Source organism: Macrotis lagotis, chromosome 3, assembly GCF_037893015.1.
Source record: "Macrotis lagotis isolate mMagLag1 chromosome 3, bilby.v1.9.chrom.fasta, whole genome shotgun sequence".
Classification (NCBI taxonomy): domain Eukaryota; kingdom Metazoa; phylum Chordata; class Mammalia; order Peramelemorphia; family Peramelidae; genus Macrotis; species Macrotis lagotis.
Genome location: NC_133660.1, coordinates 216,515,230 through 216,534,644, shown reverse-complemented (window position 1 = coordinate 216,534,644; position 19,415 = coordinate 216,515,230). Strand labels below are relative to the sequence as shown.

Here is a 19,415-nt window from a genome sequence, read left to right as displayed (position 1 = left end):
GATTTGAGTGAGGGGGTGTGCTAAGTCACTAACTTCATTTTCTTCTCCGGAGTCAGTGACCAGATAAAGGGTTAATTGACTTGTCCAAGGCTCACAGCTAGTAATTGCCTGAGGCCAAGTTTGAACTCAAGAAGTTGAGTCTTTCTGACTCAAAGCCCAACAACTAATTGATAGAAAACTTGTTTGGGATTGCAAACACTACTTTATAGTAAGCTGTTGGGTTCCTGGAGGAAAGAATAGAACAATATTCAAGGTTGGAATTGCAGGATAAGCAGATATGGGAATTAGGTGCAATGTAGATAAGGAGGAAAGACTAAGGAAACCACCTGACTAATTAATTTTTATTGAGGAGTAATGAAGAAAGAAGGTTAAATGGGAAAGATAGGACAGATTATATAGGATCTAAAAAAGTTATTTGCTAAGTGAATGAATGAGGAATCGAAAAAAATTATTGCAAAAATTTTATGAATCAGGTCTTGTGCTACAAAAACTAAAGCAAGACAGTTCCTGCCTTCAAAAAGCTTACATTCTCATCAGGATTGACAACATAGGCAAATGGTGGCTAGGGAAGGAAATTTTGGTTTGGGGAATCCCAGGAATCATGAAGTGGGAACCTTAGGATATTTGCTTGATAGTTGCTCTTTTTCTGGAGCAATGGAAATATTTATTTGATTAATGTTCTCAGAGCAAGAGATGGAGAGTGTTGGGGGAGATTGATTAAGAAGAGTGACAATAGATCATCAGTAAACATGGCAAGATGCTTGGGTGAGTCCTGTGAGCAAGATGCTTGATGGTCTGCAAAAAGCAAGGCTTTATATAATGAATTTGATGTGTTTACACTCCCTTATTCCCTCACACATTAATCACAACAGAATAGAGTGGATTAATATTCCAAGGAGAGAAGAGGCATGATCTCTGCAGTACAGGTTTATGGAGTGACTTTTCCTGGTGGGGAGACAGAGGGGAGAGGTGGAGGACAGAGGGCAGAGCTAGCTGAGGCTCTCAGTTCCTTTGACTGAATGGGATGTATTCATTTGGAGAAACTCTACAGACAATTTAAGCTCATTTTCATCTTTATTAGGAATGGTGCTGAACAATGTAGGATGTGACTTCATAATATTCCACCTTCTGGAAGTTCTGTCATTTCTTTCTCATTACCTTTATCCAAGTTGAACAAAGGGGACCTGAGCTTGTCTAGGAGAGTTTCTGTTCTCTCATCTCCTTTGTTTCTACACCAGTCCTTTAAAGAAAACTGCATTAGGGATAGTAATAAACACCATTTTACAGAAGAGGAAACTGTAGCTTACTAGTGCCAGTGATACAGAATGAGGCAAAGTATAGTACCTGCCTGAGGGAGTTTACAGTCTTTCAATCCAATAGGAGAGCTAACATGAAAACAAATATATACAAAACAAGTTTTATTTGGGATAAATAAGAAATGACTATAAGAAGGAAGGCACTAGAATTAAGAGACTTTGGAAAAGGCTTCCTGTAAAAGTTGGAATTTTAGTTGGAACGTAATAGGATTATAATGAGCTTGTGATTTTTCTGAGTTTACACACCTTATAAATGTCAAGAGCCAGAACTGCAAGATAGATTTTGTATCTCTGCATCCAGTGTTCTGGGTGAGAATAGTATCAGAAATGCTACCTAGCATCTATTCATCCCCCTTGAATGCGCAAAATCTTTTTTTCTTGTTTTTTTTTTTAATTTAAGTCAATGCGGTTATGTGACTTGCCCAAAGTTACATAGGCAATTATTAAGTGTCTGAGGTCAGATTTGAGCTCAGGTCCTCCTGACTCCAGGTCTGGTGCTCTGTACACTGCACCACTTAACTTCCTTGAAATGAACAAAATCTTTAGAAATCATCACTCTGGAACTTCTGTTCTCAGAAGTCATTCACACTTTTTATTCTATCCAATGACATGAATACTGAACTAAATCAAAATATCAATTTAACAATTATCTTTTTTCCCTCCAGAAAAGCAAATGTGTGTTTGGATATAGAATGATGCTTCCTTGATATGGAATATTTTTTAGTTTTTATTCTTATGTTTCCAGAACCTAGAACATTGGACAGGGAACTTCCAGTCCATTGATCTGGCATTGCTAGGGCAGCTGCGGGTGAATTAATTAAGTGTTTGACCAAATGTAGCCCTCAAATGATGTTATAAGACCCCAAATGGCCCTTGACAGAAAAAGAGGTTCTCTATTCTTGAGTTAGATGATCCGAAATAACAAATAACTGAAATGACTAGCTTTGAAAGGGACTTGTTTTTTTTTTAAAGGAGAATTTGGGGTGGAAGAGAGAAGATATTTCACCATATTCCTTTTGTTGTTGTTATTGTTTTAAAGATAGGCATTAATAATTCACACAGAATATTTTACTTACTACAATTCTATGAGATAAAGAACTAGCATAATTATTTCACTATAGTGTTATCACGAGCATATGACTCTCATTATTCTAGGTCCATTCTCTTTCTGTGACCCTAAGTGGTTCCCAAGTAAAAAGATCATGCTGGTTTGCTTAGGCATTCTATGTTAACATAGATTTAATATGATTATGCCATTTCTTGACATTGTATAACTTGTTTTCTGTTGTAATTAAAGAACTCTGTGGTGTGGTGGAAAGAGACCTGGATTTTGAGTCAGCAAACATTGGTTTAATTCTTGACTCAACTGTAGCCCAGGGCTTGTGAGCAAGTAACTTTATCCCTCTGGGTTTTGCTCTTCTCATCTGTAAATTGAGGGTATTAGACTGTGTGTGTGGTTATATGCCCATTATTGAAAAAATTCAATAAACCAAAAACACATAAAATATCCTTGTTTGCTCACCATTTACTTTGTAAGTTGTTTTGTTTTCCTCTTCAGCTCTTTGCATGGTTTTAAACAAGAATTATTTGCATTTCATCTAGGTAATGGTGTAGCATCTGGAGTGCAAAATAATCATTGCTCATACTTTTAGGACATTTTTCTCTTCCATTATTTTACCTGAATCACACATTAACCCATCAAGATTATCAGGACAGTGATTATTTCCCTTATTTTACAAATAGGGAAAATAAGTACTAAAGAGAGTGATTTATTTTGGTTAAAATGATTACTTTTGGTTAAACGATGAAGCCTGGCCTCAAATTTTAGACCTACTGACTTCTAATCCATTATTATGTTTATTTTATTTCAGTTAATTCTGGAAAAAAGGTAGTTTGGTTTTTTTGAGCTGCTTCATTTTTTTTTTAAATCATAATTCTTCCTATGGTTCTTGGTCATCAAATCGTTTGTGATTTCCATTTCAGTGAGAGATGGTGCAGAATACTGCCTATATTAATGGAAATACAAAAATTCCAATAATTTTCCCAGTACTTTCAGGTTTAGGAAGTTCTTTGTTCATAATCATGCAAAGAAGTAGTCTCTTCAAGTACTATTATTCATTTTTTTAAGATTTTATTTATTTTGGGTTTTACAATTTTCCCCCTAATCTTACTTCTTTCCCTCTACCCCCCCACAGAAGGCAATTTGCCAGTCTTTACATTGCTTCCATGGTATACAATGATCCAAATTGAATGTAATGAGAGAGAAATCATATCCTTAAGGAAGAAACATAAAGTATAAGAGATAGCAAGATCAGACATATTATTCACTTTGTAAAAATGAACAGACATTCTTGAGAGAAGGGAAGTGACTTAAGGCCAGTTAAAAAAAATCAGTAAATGGGAATATCTGTATCCAAACCCAGATCTCCTGTTTTCAAGGCCAGAACTACCAGTCTGGAATTGGATAAGTCATTTCACTCTTTTGAAATTATGCTTGTATGGGGCAGCTAGGTGGTGTAGTGGATAAAGCACCAGCCCTGGAGTCAGGAGTGCCTGGGTTCAAATCCTGTCTCAGATACTTAATAATTACCTAGCTGTGTGGCCTTGGGCAAGCCACTTAACCCCATTTGCCTCGCAAAAACCTAAAATATAAAAAGAAATTATGCTTGTGTCTCTTGCTAGCTAATTTATAAGAGTTATTTGAAATTAATTTGATCATTCCTATAAAGTGCTTTGTAAACTGTGAATTGCTATAGAAATTTGAACTATTTAGACATTATAAATCTGATCAAGGAAAACTATCCAGAAGAGTTTTTAAAAAGCTATTTCCAGTTTCAAGTAAATTTTTTTTAGATTTTTGCAAGGCAAATGGGGTTAAATGGCTTGCCCAAGGCCACACAGCTAGATAATTATTAAGTGTCTGAGGCCAGATTTGAACTTAGGCACTCCTGACTCCAGGGCTGGTGCTCTATCTACTGTGCCACCTAGCTGCCCTCAAGTAAATTTTCAATCATTGAGGTACTGGGGTTGAGAACATGGCTAATTTTGTAAATTTGTGTTATTTTAGTTTACAACTCCCAGCACTCCTAGTTTGTGAAATAATTGTCCAAAACAAGGCCCAAATCATTATTCAGTTCAGCAATATATTTAATAACTATTTACATATATATGTACATATACATATATATACACACATGCATATATATATATATGTAGGACACTGTGCAGTATATTGAAGGTAGAAAGCAGAGTATGACCTGAAATTCGATTTTCCCCGAAGTAGACTGTTCAGAGTAGTGGAGGGAGGCAATATAATGCTATTCTTTTATCTTTTCAAGATTGTAATATTTCTTAAGAAATAGTGTCTATCTGAAACCATCAACAAGCATTATAATGCAATGGGGATAGGCTTGAGGCATTCCCAAAAAGATCAGGGGTGAAACAAGGATGCCCATTATCACCACTACTATTCAGCAATAAGAAAAGAAAAAGAAATTGAAAGAATTAGAATTGGAAAGGAAGAGACAAAACTCTCACTCTTTGCAGATGACATGATGATATAAGTAGAGAATCCCCCCAAATCATCTAAAAAACTACTAGAAATAATTGTCACCTTTAGCAGAGTTGCAGGATATGAAATAAACCCTCATAAATTCTCAACATTTCCATATATCTATATCTATGTCTATGTCTATGTCTATATCTATATCTATATCTATATCTATATCTATATCTATATCTATATCTATATCTATCTGACTAGCAACATACAGCAGAAAGAGCTAGTAAGAGAAATCCCATTCAAAGTAACCTCAGACAATATAAAATACCTGGGAGTCTACCTACCAAGGCAGACTCAAAAACTTTTTGAAAACAATTACAAAACACTTCTCACACAAATAAAATCGGATTTAAATAACTGGGCAAACATCAACTGTTCATGGATAGGTTGAGCTAATATAATTAAAAATGGAAATTCTACCAAAACTGAACTACCTGTTTAGTGCCCTACCAATCAAAAATCCAAAAAATTACTTTAATGAGCTAGAAAAAGTTGTAAGTAAATTTATATGGAGAAATAAAAAGTCAAGAATTTCCAGGGATTCAATGAAAAAAATTCAAAAGAAGGTGGCTTAGCCTTACCAGATCTAAAATTATGAAGCATCAGTCATCAAAACTGTCTGGTATTGGCTAAGAAATAGAGTGGTGGATAAGTGGAATAGACTAGGTGCAATAGCAGGAAATGATTATAATAATCTGCTGTTTGATAAACCCAAAGAATCCAGCTATTGGGATTAAAATTCTCTTTGATAAAAACTGTTGGGAAAATTGGAAGAAACTTATATTAGACCAATACCTCACATGCTATGCCAAGATAAGATCCAAATGGTTACAGGATTTAGACATAAAAACCAATATTCTAAGCAAACTAGAAGATCACAGAATAGTTTACCTGTCAGATCTATGGAAAGGGAAGCAGTTTTTTACCAAGGAAGAGATAGAGAACATCATTAAAAAAACTAGAAAATTTTGACTACATTAAATTAAAAAGCTTTTGCACAGACAAAATCCATTGTAACAAAGATCAAAAGAAATGTAGTAAATTGGGAAACAGTTTTTACAACTAGTATTTCTGACAAATTTTCTAAACAAATTTCTGACAACATTTCTAAAATATATAGAGAGCTGAGTCAAATTTTCAAAAAAAAACAAGTCATTTCCCAATTGACAAATGATCAAAGGATATGCAAAGGCAATTTACAGATGAGGAAATCACAGCAATCCATAGTCATATGAAAAATCGCTCCAAATCATTATGTATTAGAGAAATGCAAATTAAAGAATCTCTGAGATACCACTTTACACCTCTCAGATTAGCCAATATGACCAGAAAGGACAATGATCAATGCTGGAAAGGATGTGGGCAATCTGGGACACTAATACATTGTTGGTGGAGCTGTGAACTCATCCAACCTTTCTGGAGAGCAATTTGGAATTACGCCTGAAGGGCAACAAAAATGTGCATATCCTTTGATCCAGCAATACCAATACCTGAAGAGATCATGAAAAAGGGTGAAAACATCACTTGTACAAAAATATTAATAGCAGCCCTGTTTGAAGTGTCAAAGAAATGGAAACTGAGGGAATGCCTATTAATTGGGGAATGCTTAACAAACTGGTATATGTATGTCATGGAACACTGTTATTCTATTAGAAACCAGGAAGGATGGGAATTCAGGGAAGCCTGGAAGGATTTGCATGTACTGATGTTGAGTGAGATGAGCAGAACCAGAAAATCATTGTACACTCTAACAGCAACATGGAGGTGATGATCAACCTTGATGGACTTGCTCATTCTATCAGTGCAAAACCAGGGACAATTTTGGGTTATCTGCAGTGGAGAATACCATCTGTATCCAGAGAAAGAATTGTGGAGTTTCAATAAAGACCAAAGACTATTATCTTCATATTAGGAAAAAACCATTGTCTTAGGTAATTTTACTGTCTCATACTTTATTTTTCTTCCTTAAGGATATGATTTCTCTGTCATCAACATTCAACTGAGGTCAATGTATACCATGGCAACAATGTAAAGACTAACAGACTGCCTTCTGGGGGTGGGGTGGGGGAGGGAAGCAAGTATGGTGGAAAAATTAAAAAAACTCAAAATAAAATTTTTCTTAAAAAAAGATTGTAGACATTCTTCATGGCAGTTTATTTTAACTGTTCTACTTTGCTGTTTTTTGAAAGATTATGATTCGGATGCAATGAGCAGCTCTTATGAATCATATGATGAAGAAGATGAAGATGGGAAAGGAAAGAAGACAAGACACCAGTGGCCATCAGATGAAGCCTCCATGGACCTTGTCAAAGATGCTAAGATCTGTGCATTCCTCTTAAGAAAGAAACGGTTTGGACAGTGGACCAAGCTGCTTTGTGTCATCAAAGACACTAAACTACTGGTAAAGCTTTTGGAATGGATAATTTTAAGTAAAATCTACTCTAGCATGTTGTCAAATTCTGGCACACTGCTCATTGTTTTTATGTTCAGAACCAATATTTGCTTTGGGAAAGGGAAGGAATCCAAAGTGCTAAGGTATTAAATGACTTCCTGACAGCTGAATATCAAGCAAGTTATCTTAGTAAGTTATGTGTAAATTGAATATTTACTTATTGAATTACATTTTAAATTAATTGTGACTCAGTTTGATTCAAATGACTGCATTGTAAGTTATGAATGTCATTTTTTATAGTAGAATTGAAAAATCCACTTTTAGTTTCATTTCTTCTATTCATTAGATATGTGATCATAGCAATTCTCTTCCTTTCTTTATGCCTTTATTTCCTCATCTGTAAAATTGGAATGCTGATGTTTGACCTGCCTACAATACAAAAGTTATTATGAAGAAAGTGTTCTATAAACTTTTAAGTGCTACATAGGTTTCATCCATTATTGTCTACACTGATCCCTTCATTTTAGAGATTAAGAAATTATGCTGATAGACTTGAAGTGAATTACCTGAGGACACACAGTTAATAGAAGGAATAGAATCTAAGAGTCTTGATACTTCTTTCATCCCTTTCTTTGAGGAAAAAGAAAAGAATTCTTTGAACATCAAATAGTCATGCCCTATGCTATCAGTTGTAAATCTTTTGTTTAAAAACAACAGGTCTGTGATGTGTGAGGGTACACCTTTCAGATCATCGTGGTTTTTTATAGCACTGGTATTTAAATACCATTTATCTTTTTTTTTCAAATGCACTTGGTTTGGGGGTATTTGTATTTTGCTGTTGATATGATATTGCTGTTCCAAACCAGTATAATTGGACCTTCTCATTTTCTTTGCTCACTCTCTAAGTTTAGGTGCCCTTCTGAAATTCTCTCCTTGCCTTTTTTCTTTTTTTCTCTACTTCCTACTTAGATGATTTTATCTGTGGCTTTAATTATCACCTCCTTGTAAATGACAACAAAATTTATAGTTTCCCCTTCAGCTTCTCTTCCACATTAGACCCTTATTTTTGATAGCTAGTGCTACGTGGCTTCAGTGGAGTTCCCTGCTCACACCACAAATTCAACATATCCAAAATTGAACAACTTCTTTTCCCCTCAAGCTTTATGACTGCCCAAACTCTTCTATTTTACAGAATCTCAGAGTTTGAATGGACTCTGGGAGACTATGCTGTATGTGGGTAAGAACACCTATGCTTTACACAACAAGTTGTTGTCTAGTCCTTCTCAGAAGATCCAGAAAGCCATGAATTTCTGAAACAACCCCTTGAATATTTCTTACTATTAGGAAAAAATCCTCATATTTTGAGCCTGAATCTGAGCTGTGTTTATGAGGTTTCTATCCATTGCTCTCAGGTCTCAAAATTAAGAGAGTATTTGATGAAGTCTTCCCTCACCTTCCCATGTCTTCTTCAAAACAATGTGAACTCCTGGAGAGAGCAAGGGCTGATTTATTCTTGTTTGGTTATCCTCAGCACTTGGCATCTTCCCTGGAAGAGAATAAATAATTGATACTTATTTAGTAGAATGATTGCAAGTTCTAGAATTCAGCAGATTGGAGAAAGAATTTCCAATTCAGAGTGACTATGGGGACAGGTCACTTGGCTCTTCTTGGAAGCAGTATTACTGCAAAATATTTTTTTTCTCTTTTCTTTCAAGATTAAGGTTAATGTTGTCCAAGCTTGAAGGCACAGAAGTTACTCATGAACATGCCCAATACTGATTTTTACAAGAACTTTGATTTTTATTCCACTCCAATCTGGGCTACTTCACTTCTCTCTAAGCAAACCAGTTCCCCTCTCCCATTACTATGGAATTACCATATTAATGCTGGACTAATTGTAGGCAACCCAACTGGCATGAGCTAATCCTGCTCAAAAGTTGTCCAACTCCAGAGATCTGCAACCTTAGTCTCTCCAGTAGCATGAGCCACCATTTCTGACTGTTTTCTTTCTCTTTTAAATCTTACTGACATCTTTTGTTGATCTTCTTTTCTGAATATAGTTCTTCTTTCCATCAATTCAATGAGCCATTTCTTGCAACAACAACAACAAAACAACAACAACTTTAAATGAGGGGAAAAACAAACTTCAAGTCATCAACTGCATCTGACAATATATGCAATGTACCATGACCAGAGTTCCCCACCTCTGCAAGGGAGGGTAATGCATGACATTTTAACAAGCCTAAAATTGGAACTTTTTAGTTCCCTTCTGAAGTGAGCCATGGTATTCTTCTATGCCAGGCCATGCAAGTGGGGCATGAAGGGCCTGGAGGTTTGAAGGGGAAAAGAATCTGAAGGGAAATTCCTTTCTGCCTTTGAAACCTAAATGCTGAGTTTTCTAGAATTAAATAGAAAGGCAGAGAGAGGAGAGAGAATAAAAATTGAATGCTCAAACAGCAATGGAAAGGGAGATCTATGTGGTTTGCTCAAAACACTGTGTTCCTTCAGAACTCACATTTCCATAGTGCTTTATAGTTGGCAAAGTTCTTTCTCCCACTTTTTGAGGGAAAAGTATTAAACGAATATAATTATTCCCATTTAACAGATGAACAAATTGATAATGAAAGAGTTAAGTGACTTGTTTCTGATCCTATTGATAACCAATGGCAGAGCCAAACTCCCTTGTAATTCTTCAGATTCCAAGGCTCAGACCACTTCTGCATAGTAAGCAGAAGGAAGCATAGGGAGAGCTATTAAATAAACCAATAGTCCAGACTACTGGGCCTTCTTCTGAAGTAATAAGTTTGAGGTTGAGCCTTTGCATGATAGTATCATAAAATAAGCCTTTGCATTTGTTTTCCTCTATGTTTTGAAAATTTTCCTAAGAATTATCTCATCAAAACATAATTTCTGTGTCATCCATGGATGATTTTATGATTATCCTGAATAACGTCTTAGCTCTGGAAGGTTTCTCATGGACAATGTATTCCAGTCACTTCATTTTACAAAGAGACCATGTAACAGAGGAGGGTAAGGCAAAGATTTGACTGTTTTTCTCACCTTTGAATTTTTACTAGAGACACTTAAAAATGTTATGCTAAATTTATAATGAAGGCCTTGCTTTTTTTCCTTTTAATTAAGTTTCTTACTCAGTTTTTTGAAACATTGAGGATGCATGTTTTTGCCACATGTGTGGCCTGAATTGCTCCCAAGTTTAGTTTCTGCCCATATGATGCCATCGGGATTTATAAAAATAAATCAAGGAAAGGAAACGGGGTTGGTGAGGGGGAGGAGGGGTGGCAAAAAACTTAACAAATGTGTTCTTAGTTCAAGTGAGATTTGTTGTCTGGATGAATAACTGCCCTCTAAGGCTTAATTCTATGCATATTTTAAAATTTCTCATCAATTAAAAATCAAAATTAAATGTAATTTAAATGGGATGTTTTAAAATGTAGCCAGTTTACATGATTACTTTGTTCTGTTAACATGAAAATGAAAATTGTAGCTTATATTAACACATACCTATTATTTACTAGGATTTTATAATTTATAAAAAAAGAATTAGCCTCATTTTCCTCTTTTATGGAACTAGGAGGTTCCACTAGAATCTAGATAATTTCTCAGGGAGCCCCCCCCTTCTCCCATCTCCCCTAACTTTGGTTATCCATGATCCCATGATTTAAACTTCCTTCCTTCCTTCTCAGTAGAAGATGAGCTCTTCTAGGTGTATTTTTTTCCTTGTATTTCTAAAATACTATGTTCTGGAGAATTATCACCTTTCATATTAGATTCTTTACAGTATTCTACTGTTAGGAAATATATTACCTTTTCCTAACTTTTCTCTTAATAACATTCCTTTACCCCTTATTCTGTTCCTAACCTATTCTTCGATTCACCAAAAATGTTTAAGCCTGGGAAGACATATAATAAAAAGTAGTGAATATATAGAATCCTATATTTTCTTTTTTACCCATGTGTAAAAATAATAAAGTCTTTTGTACCCTCAATTATTTAGGTGAAGAGGTAACTCTAGAGTTTTTAACATAGAAAATGAAGGAAAAGAGATTTGGAGCAATATCAGTCTTAACTATTCTAATGACAAATCTGATGGCCTAGCCAGTATTATTATCATTATTATTTTTTGTTCCAGGAAATGTTTATTAAAACTGTAAATGCACATAGTTGTGGAAGTGGGGAGAGGTATTCATTTGATTCTCCTATTTAAATCAAGTATATTGATGGTTTATAGAGATTTCTATAGCTTATGTGTAGATATTTCCAGTTTTCCTTGGACCAGTGGCATTCCATTCAGGCTAGTGCCAGCAAAAGATACCACACAGACAGCCCCTTATTGCTCTTTCTATGGATCCATTGTGCAAAAGTATGGAGAAGGAGAACAGTAGCTAGCAGCAGCCAAATAAAACCTATCTGGAGTTTGAGAGAAGGATTTGCTAGTCTCCAGTGACATCTAAGATCATTGAGGTCCACCACTCAGATTAATCTTTCTCAAACCAATTGCTACATACACCAAATTCCAGAAATGGGTCTAAGACACTAGGTGGGCACAGTATCATTAAGCCATGATATTTGTTAAGAGTTGTGTTGAATAATCTACATGGAAATTATTATTTTTGTATCATGGCAGTGATTTTTTCTCATCATGTCTTGAAAGACTATAAAATTGCAGGATCTTGGAGTTGAGAGACCATAGAACTCATTTAATCCAACTAATCCCTGAGTAGAATTCCCTCTATGATGTCTCTGTTATGTCTTCTGTTGAAAGAGGTTACTTTGTCCTAAATATTGCCCTTTTTAAGAATAACCTCAAGCCTCCCTTGCTACTTTTATCAATTAGTAGTCATCAGATATTTATTAATTATTTGCTTTGTGCCAGTAATGTGCCAGGCACATCCATCATCATCATCATCATCATCATCATTCTCATCATTCTCATCATCCTCATTCTCATCATAGCTAATATTTATATAACTCTTACTATGTTAATTTACTATGTTAAGTGCTTTACAATGTATCATCATTTGATCCTCACAACAACCCTGGAGTGATACTATTATTCTCCTCATTTTACAGATGAGGAAACTGAGGCAAATAGAATTTTTTTTAAGGATCACTGAGGTTTGAATCCAGGTTTTACTAATTTCAAATACATCAATCTCTCTAGAATGCTCCACAGGTAAAGAAAACAGTAAGAATAAGAGGTAGAGACACTATTCTTTCTTCTACTTCATCAAAATCAAATTAATATCTGCCTCCTCCTCATTATCCTTTTGGTAGCTCTTGAAAATTGCAAAGTACTTTAGGTATGTTAACTCATTTGATCCTCACAACTATTCTGCAGTGAGGTAAGTGCTGCCATTTTTCCTATTTTACAGATGAGGAAACTTAAGGTTGTGAGAGGTTAAGTACATTACCTAGGACTAAACAATCAGGATCCAAACTGACATCTTCCTTATTCCAAGTCCTATATTTTATTATTTTTGTTTTTGTTGTTGTAATTATTATCAGCATTATTATGATTGTTGTTATTGTTATTTTGGACTGGACATTATTTCAGTGGTATTAGTAACCTCCTAATAAGTCAGCTCCTTCTACCAAAGCAAATGACTATCTATTCTGAAATGCAGAGTCTTAGAGAATGGTCAGTGATAATGAGATATTAACTCACCCAGGGTTCACACAGCCAGGCACTTGAAACCAGATCCTTTTTATTCTAAAGCTTCCTCTCTATCTACTACACCAGTGATGTTAAACTCAAACAAGAAAGAGATTCCCGTGGTCCTCTTATTGACATTAAAAAACCCCACAAATTAACATTGTCTGTGTTGTACTGAATTTTTATTTATTTTTGTTAACATTTCCTAGTCACATTTTAATCTGATTCTTGTGGCACAAGGGAGTTTTGTGGGTACATCACATCTGCCACCATGCTATGCTGAATTATATCAAGTCTAAATACATTATCATTGTATATATCTGTGCTTAGTGAGGACAAACATCACATCTGACCATGTGACTTCTAGGATTATGAGATTTAGAATTGGAAGGAATTTTTTTAGTATTCATCTAGTCCATCCAACTCAGTTTACAGAGGAAAAAATGGAAACCCCGAGCATTTAAGCTATTTGCTGTGACTTGTAAAGATGGAGCTGGGATTGAACCTCTCAGCCTTGATTCCAAAATCAGGGCTCTTTCTACCGTATCACCTTCTTTGTCCTCCTTGTCACCCTGCTTTGCTTATCTGTAGGCCCAGCTATACCCCAAAAAGGATTTAATCACTTATAAAATGATTTTTAATATGTCATAAGACTGAATACCTGATGCCCATTAAATTGCTAATCTGTTTTCCAGCAAAAGCCTACACTTTGGATCTCCTGTCTGAACAATTACTTATCCAGATGTCTTGAGAATTACCTAATCTTCCTTCTAGTTGATTTTATCATTCACTTAAATATTTAGGGTCTACTTTGTGTAGCCCTATACTAGAAACTGGCAGAGCTACGGAGTTATAACATGAGCCCTGACTCCATGGTATCTATAATAGTCTAATGGAAGAGAAGAAATAAATACACAACTAGTAAATAGAATGTGGGACAGAGGGGAATGTGATAAATCTAAATTCAGTGGATCTGAGTTCAAATCCCAGTTTTGCTACTAGTGCCTTTATGTCCTCAGTCACTCAATCAGTAAGCATGTATTAAGCTCCTACTAAGTATCAGATACTGTACTAATACAAATGAAAACAAAGTACAGTCAGCTCTCCTGGGAAATTCACAGTGTAATGGGGAGACAACATGCGAATGAGCCACACATCGAATCAGTAGGAAAGTCAACAGAGAGAAGGCACTAGAAATAAGAGGACTAGGGACAAGTGTCCTGTAGAAGTTGGAATTAGTGTTATTTCAAAAACTTTCTCAGAAGAATATTAAAACCCATGCTGTATGGTTATTATTCAATACAGTGCTACAAAAGTTCCAAGGACCAACAACCCCATATGGAACTTCCACTGCATGGGTGCAGCATCACCTATATCCCCAAAGACAGCAAGAAGAAGAAACATGAGCTGAAAATCACACATCAAGGTACAGATGCCCTGGTCCTGGCTGTACAGAGCAAAGAACAAGCAGAACAATGGCTCAAGGTAAGAAAGAACTATTTAAGAATTTTAAGAACAGTTTCCATGCTCCTTCTATGCATATTACAATGAAGTTATATTTAATGCAGTTCACATTTGTAAAACACCTAGATTTTAGCTGAGTGCTAAATGCTAGGGACACAAATAAAAAACAAAACAAAAGTTAGTATTTGGCCTCGATATGCTTACAATCTAAAGCTTGAATGATGATATCCTGTAGCAAAGGATAGCCCCTGGACTTTTTTGAGGATTATACTGTTAATCTCAGAACTTTTAAATAAACATGCAGAAGGGGCCTCTAGTTTTCTTGGGGAACTCTTATGGAAGACTAGTGGAAAACGAGCAACCAGAATGACATAGATGGGGGGGTTTGGAGATGGTTGAGTTTAAAATCAATAGAAGGATTACCCCTGCTGACCAGAGTACAGAGTCCAGGGTGCTTTTTGGTCATTGATTCTCTGGCTTTGCCTTCTGATTTTGTCAGAGATTTGAAGGAATTTGAATAATCTGGCATCTGTCTATTTTTTCCTCCTTAGCATTTTTCCCATCCCTCCTTCTTCCTCACCTTCTAAACACTTAAGTGTTATTCTACCATTAATATTGATTCAGACTAGGAGGCCAATATAAATGTAACTACTTATAAACAAATCAGGGTGTGAGCTACCTAGAATTTCCATTAGAATAGAAGAAAAAATGCAGCAAAAACCAGTTGTATGTGTGGTTATCCCCTTTTGAAGGTTGCTCTGCCAGATACCAAGAAATATGTAATTATTTTTCTATTGATACTAGAGAGATCTTAAGTACCATTTAGTGATACATGGTTAATTTTGAACCTTCCAATAGAGAAACAGAATCATGGCTTCAGAGCTGGAAAGGATGTGAGAGGTCATCTGTATTCAACATCATTATTTTGTTTTGGTTTTAGTTTTTGTGGGTCAGTGGGGCTAAGTGCCTTGCTCAGGGTCACATGGTATCAAGTGTCTGATTAAGTGTCAAGTGTCTGAGACCAGATTTAAATTCAGTTCCTCTTGACTCCACTGCTTCCATCTAGCTGCCCCATCTAAATGTTGCTTTTTGATTTGTTTTTTTGTGGGGCAATGGAGTTATGTCCATTTTTTTTAATAGTTGAGGAAACAAAAACCTAAAGAGATTAAATGATTTACTTAGGGTCACACATCTGGTCATTGGTACTTGAGATGGGATCTGAACCCATGTTTTTCTAATTACAGGCCCTACTTTTTGTGATCACCATATCACACTTCCTCTCTAGATTGTATTTATTATATATAGTCTCTCTTTCTCTCTCTCCATATAAATATATATATATGTAGTATTTATTATATATACATAGATTCTATTTACAAGATCTAGCAAGGTGAGAGGAAATCTGATATTAGGTGTGATAATAGGACCTGGTCTCAAGGAATTTCCAATCTAAAGGTAAGATTATACAATAAGATTTAGGCCTGAATAAATAAGAGGGGGCATGTTTTAGCATGAGGCTGCAAAGTTTGAACCATAATTTAGTAGATTAACTCGATTTAATTTTGTAAGCTGTCTAGGGAGAAAAATATCATTTCCTATGTGGGATATATCAATTAAAAAGCAGTTATTAGATGCTATGTAGCAGGCTTGTGCAAAAATGAAATAATCTCTGACCTCCATGGGAGGCAATAACTTTGAATAGGGGAAATAACATTTATATATATCAACATAATCAGTTTAGGAAAAATAAATAGTTTTAGAAAGGGAGGCACTAAGAAAGATTTCTTGTACAAGGGAGTAGTTGGACTGAACTTTGAAGGGAACTAGGCATTTCAAGAGGTGTAGGTGAAGGGGGGAGTATTTGTAGGACATGAGACTTACGTTACCTTGGGCCAGTCTCTTCCCCCTCTAAACCAGTTTAAAACTAAAATGAGGTTGTTGAACCAGAGGTTCTCAGGGACAGAAGATCTTTCCTAGCTATGATACACTCAGTGTAAATGAACAAGAGATGTTCACTCAGAGATGAGGAATTTGAAGAGGTAGAGATTACTGTCACTTGAGTATTGGGAGTACCAGAGTGGACCTTTGAGACCTGCTTTCAGTGGCACTTCCTTGCTGAAGGAAGGGACAGAGATGATAGATATCGTGGAGGTAGAATCAACAGGATGCAGTAACAAAATACCATGTAGCAGTCTGGCTAGAAAATGGCATATGTGAAAGGGAATATAGCAAATAAACTAGGAAAGGTGTGACAGAACCAAATTTCCAAATACCCGAAAAGCCTGCACAATGACTTTGAATTTTATCCAATAATAACAAAAGCAAAATTGATATCTTATGTGAGACCACTGTCACCATTTCTAGGAAAGAGATCAAGTGACATTAATTAGAGCATCATTGAATTTAAAACTAGAATGGACGATAGAAATCTTTCATTTTGGAAGATCAGACTAAATTTAACTTTAAGCTGAAGTTACCATCCCCATTTTACGGATGGGCAAACCAAGCCCCAAAGAGGTTATTTGACTTAAGTCATTATCACACAGTCTGTCAGAAATGGAATTTGAACCCAGGTCTTCCTCACTACAAGAGTAATATATCTTCACTCGATCAGGCTCTCTGTATTGACTAATCCTGTCCTCTCTAGCTTTTCTTCTCTTGATCATGCTCTTTCTCTGTTGACCAACCCTATCCACTCACAGGTCTGTTCCATTAATTTGAAATCCAATCCTTTTTTTTTATCATAGGCCTGAGGCACATTGCTAATTGTAGGTATCAGACAAATTTCTGAATGGAGTATTAATGGGTGATAAAAATGTTCTTTTTACTGTTTCTTAATCCTTCTGAAGAAGGAACAAATTATAATACCTTTTAAAGAGTTTCAGTAAATTTCAGCATTCTGTTTAATGTGTGGTGTGAGATCAGAGGACTCTAAATTCTGTTTCTTCTTTGATAACATGAGGGAACTAGATTAGATGACTTAAGGTCTTTTCCAGTCCTACATCTAGGGGTTCTAATATATGAGTCTGAAATGTTTACATCACCAAGCAGGTAGGTAGTAAAGGGAATAAAAGTGCTATACTTAGTTGGGCAGGAAGACCTGAGTTCAAATCTAACCTTAGATATGTGACCTTGAGCAAGTCACTTTAACTCTCAACTTCAGTTTCCTTCTCTGTAAATTATAAATAAATAAAATAATAGCCTCTACCCCCTAGGGTTGTTGTGAGGAACAAAAGAGATAATCTTTGCAAAACTTTTAGCAAATCTTAAAGGTATGTATAAATGCTATTCATTATTGCATTTGCATAGTGTGATTTATACTTTTATTCATATTAATCCTGAATACTGGCAAGTAGTAATTTTGTTTTTTTTTCCATTTTAGAGATAAGAGGCAAAGTGACATTGTAATATTGAATTTAAAACTGGAAGGGCAGTAGAGTCACTTTATTTTTGTGCTTGGAGTAATTTGACCACAGTTACACAGCTTAGGACTTAAATTGGGTCTTTTTCTTCTTTTGCATGAAATGTTTTCCTTAATTGCAAATATCAGAGTTTAAAGGGAATTTTCTTCTTAGACTATCTTTTCTTAGTTTCTTTTTTTTCTTTTTTTTAGAATTTTTATTTAAGGGGCAATGGGGTTAAGTGACTTGCCCATGGCCACATAGCTGGGCAGTTATTTAGTGTCTGAGGCTGAATTTGAACTCAGGTCCTCCTGACTCCAGGGCCAGTGCTCTGTCCACTGTGCCACGTAGCTGCCCCCCAATTTCTTTCAAGACTCAGATCCCTTTCCCCCCTTCTCACAATAACATCTTTATTATTGGCCTTATAGGTATTATTTAGCTATGTTTATGTAAATGGACACTTGGAAAGTTGGAGTAACTTGGTTCTGGTCCCAATGGCAGGAAGAATTGGAAATAGGATGTGAAATTTTTTCATTATCCAGTAGGATCATAGAATGATCTCTATCTTCCATGTGTGCCTTTCAGAGTTTTTGTTCTACTATGTGACATTTGAATGGAGGGTAAGAATAACAAAAATGTTTTACAAAACTTTGAAATTTATCAATAGCAGCCTACAAAAGATTGATTGAAAACTAAGCATGCCCTTATCATTTGTAGTCCCGTGATGCAATTGGAAGAGTTTCAGACTAGGCGTCAATAAAAAAAAAAAAACCCATTATGTTTCTAATTAGTTTTGTGACTCTGAGCAAGGCATTCTTTTCATTGGACCTATTTTTTCATCTTTAAAATAATGTGACAGCCTTGAATGATGTCTTTATATTCCATGAACCTGTGACAATAATTTTTAGCCCTTTGCTATTATCACTAGGCTATGCAATCAAAAATAACTTTGAATTTAGAGAACTAAAGCAATGTAGTTGAAAGAGCACTAAAATTTTCCTCAGAAGACCTGACTCTGCCACTTATAGTTTGATAGTCTTGGATGAGTCATTTCCTCTGCTTAGTTTTTGAATCACATGATTTCTGAGACTCTTCTATGCCTCTATACCCCATTTCAAAAAAATGCAGTAATGCCTAAGGATTCTCATTTTATTGAATGTTTTGTAAGCATTCAATGAGAAAACCTACATAGGACTATGTAGAATGGTGTGATTTATAATGTGGTGATATGTTGGAAAAGAGGAAGAGAGATTTTTAATTGAAAAAGACTTGACAGAGGCCTTTAAGAATGATTAGAGTATAGGTTAAGTAGATACAAGTATAATAATCATAAAAGTGATGATAATAATAATGATGATGATGATGATGATAATGATAGGGTAAATGCAGCTGTAACAAGGGTTTTAATTTTTTGATAGATTCATTGGTATTTACTGAATGCAATTAAAAAGTATTAATGATTTGGGATAATTATGTGATTTGTTTGTACATTGTTTTATATGGTTGTTTCTATTTGATTCTGATCATGTAAATGTAACTGAAAATTATTGCAGGTGAAAGAAAATTTCATCTTGAGGACCTAAGGCTATCTGTCCCAGAATGAAGA

At 35.3% G+C, this 19,415-nt stretch overlaps 1 protein-coding gene across 3 annotated transcripts in view; it reads left to right on the top strand.

Annotated features, from left to right (window-relative positions):
* The window catches only part of AFAP1 (actin filament associated protein 1), a 231,547-nt gene that overhangs the window by 113,772 nt on the left and 98,360 nt on the right, over positions 1-19,415 (top strand). For all 3 annotated transcript variants that reach the window (XM_074229837.1, XM_074229839.1, XM_074229838.1), the window contains exons 5-6: positions 7,068-7,279; positions 14,250-14,429. In XM_074229837.1, coding sequence (XP_074085938.1) covers positions 7,068-7,279; positions 14,250-14,429 — 392 coding nt within the window. The remainder of the gene's footprint in view (positions 1-7,067; positions 7,280-14,249; positions 14,430-19,415) is intronic.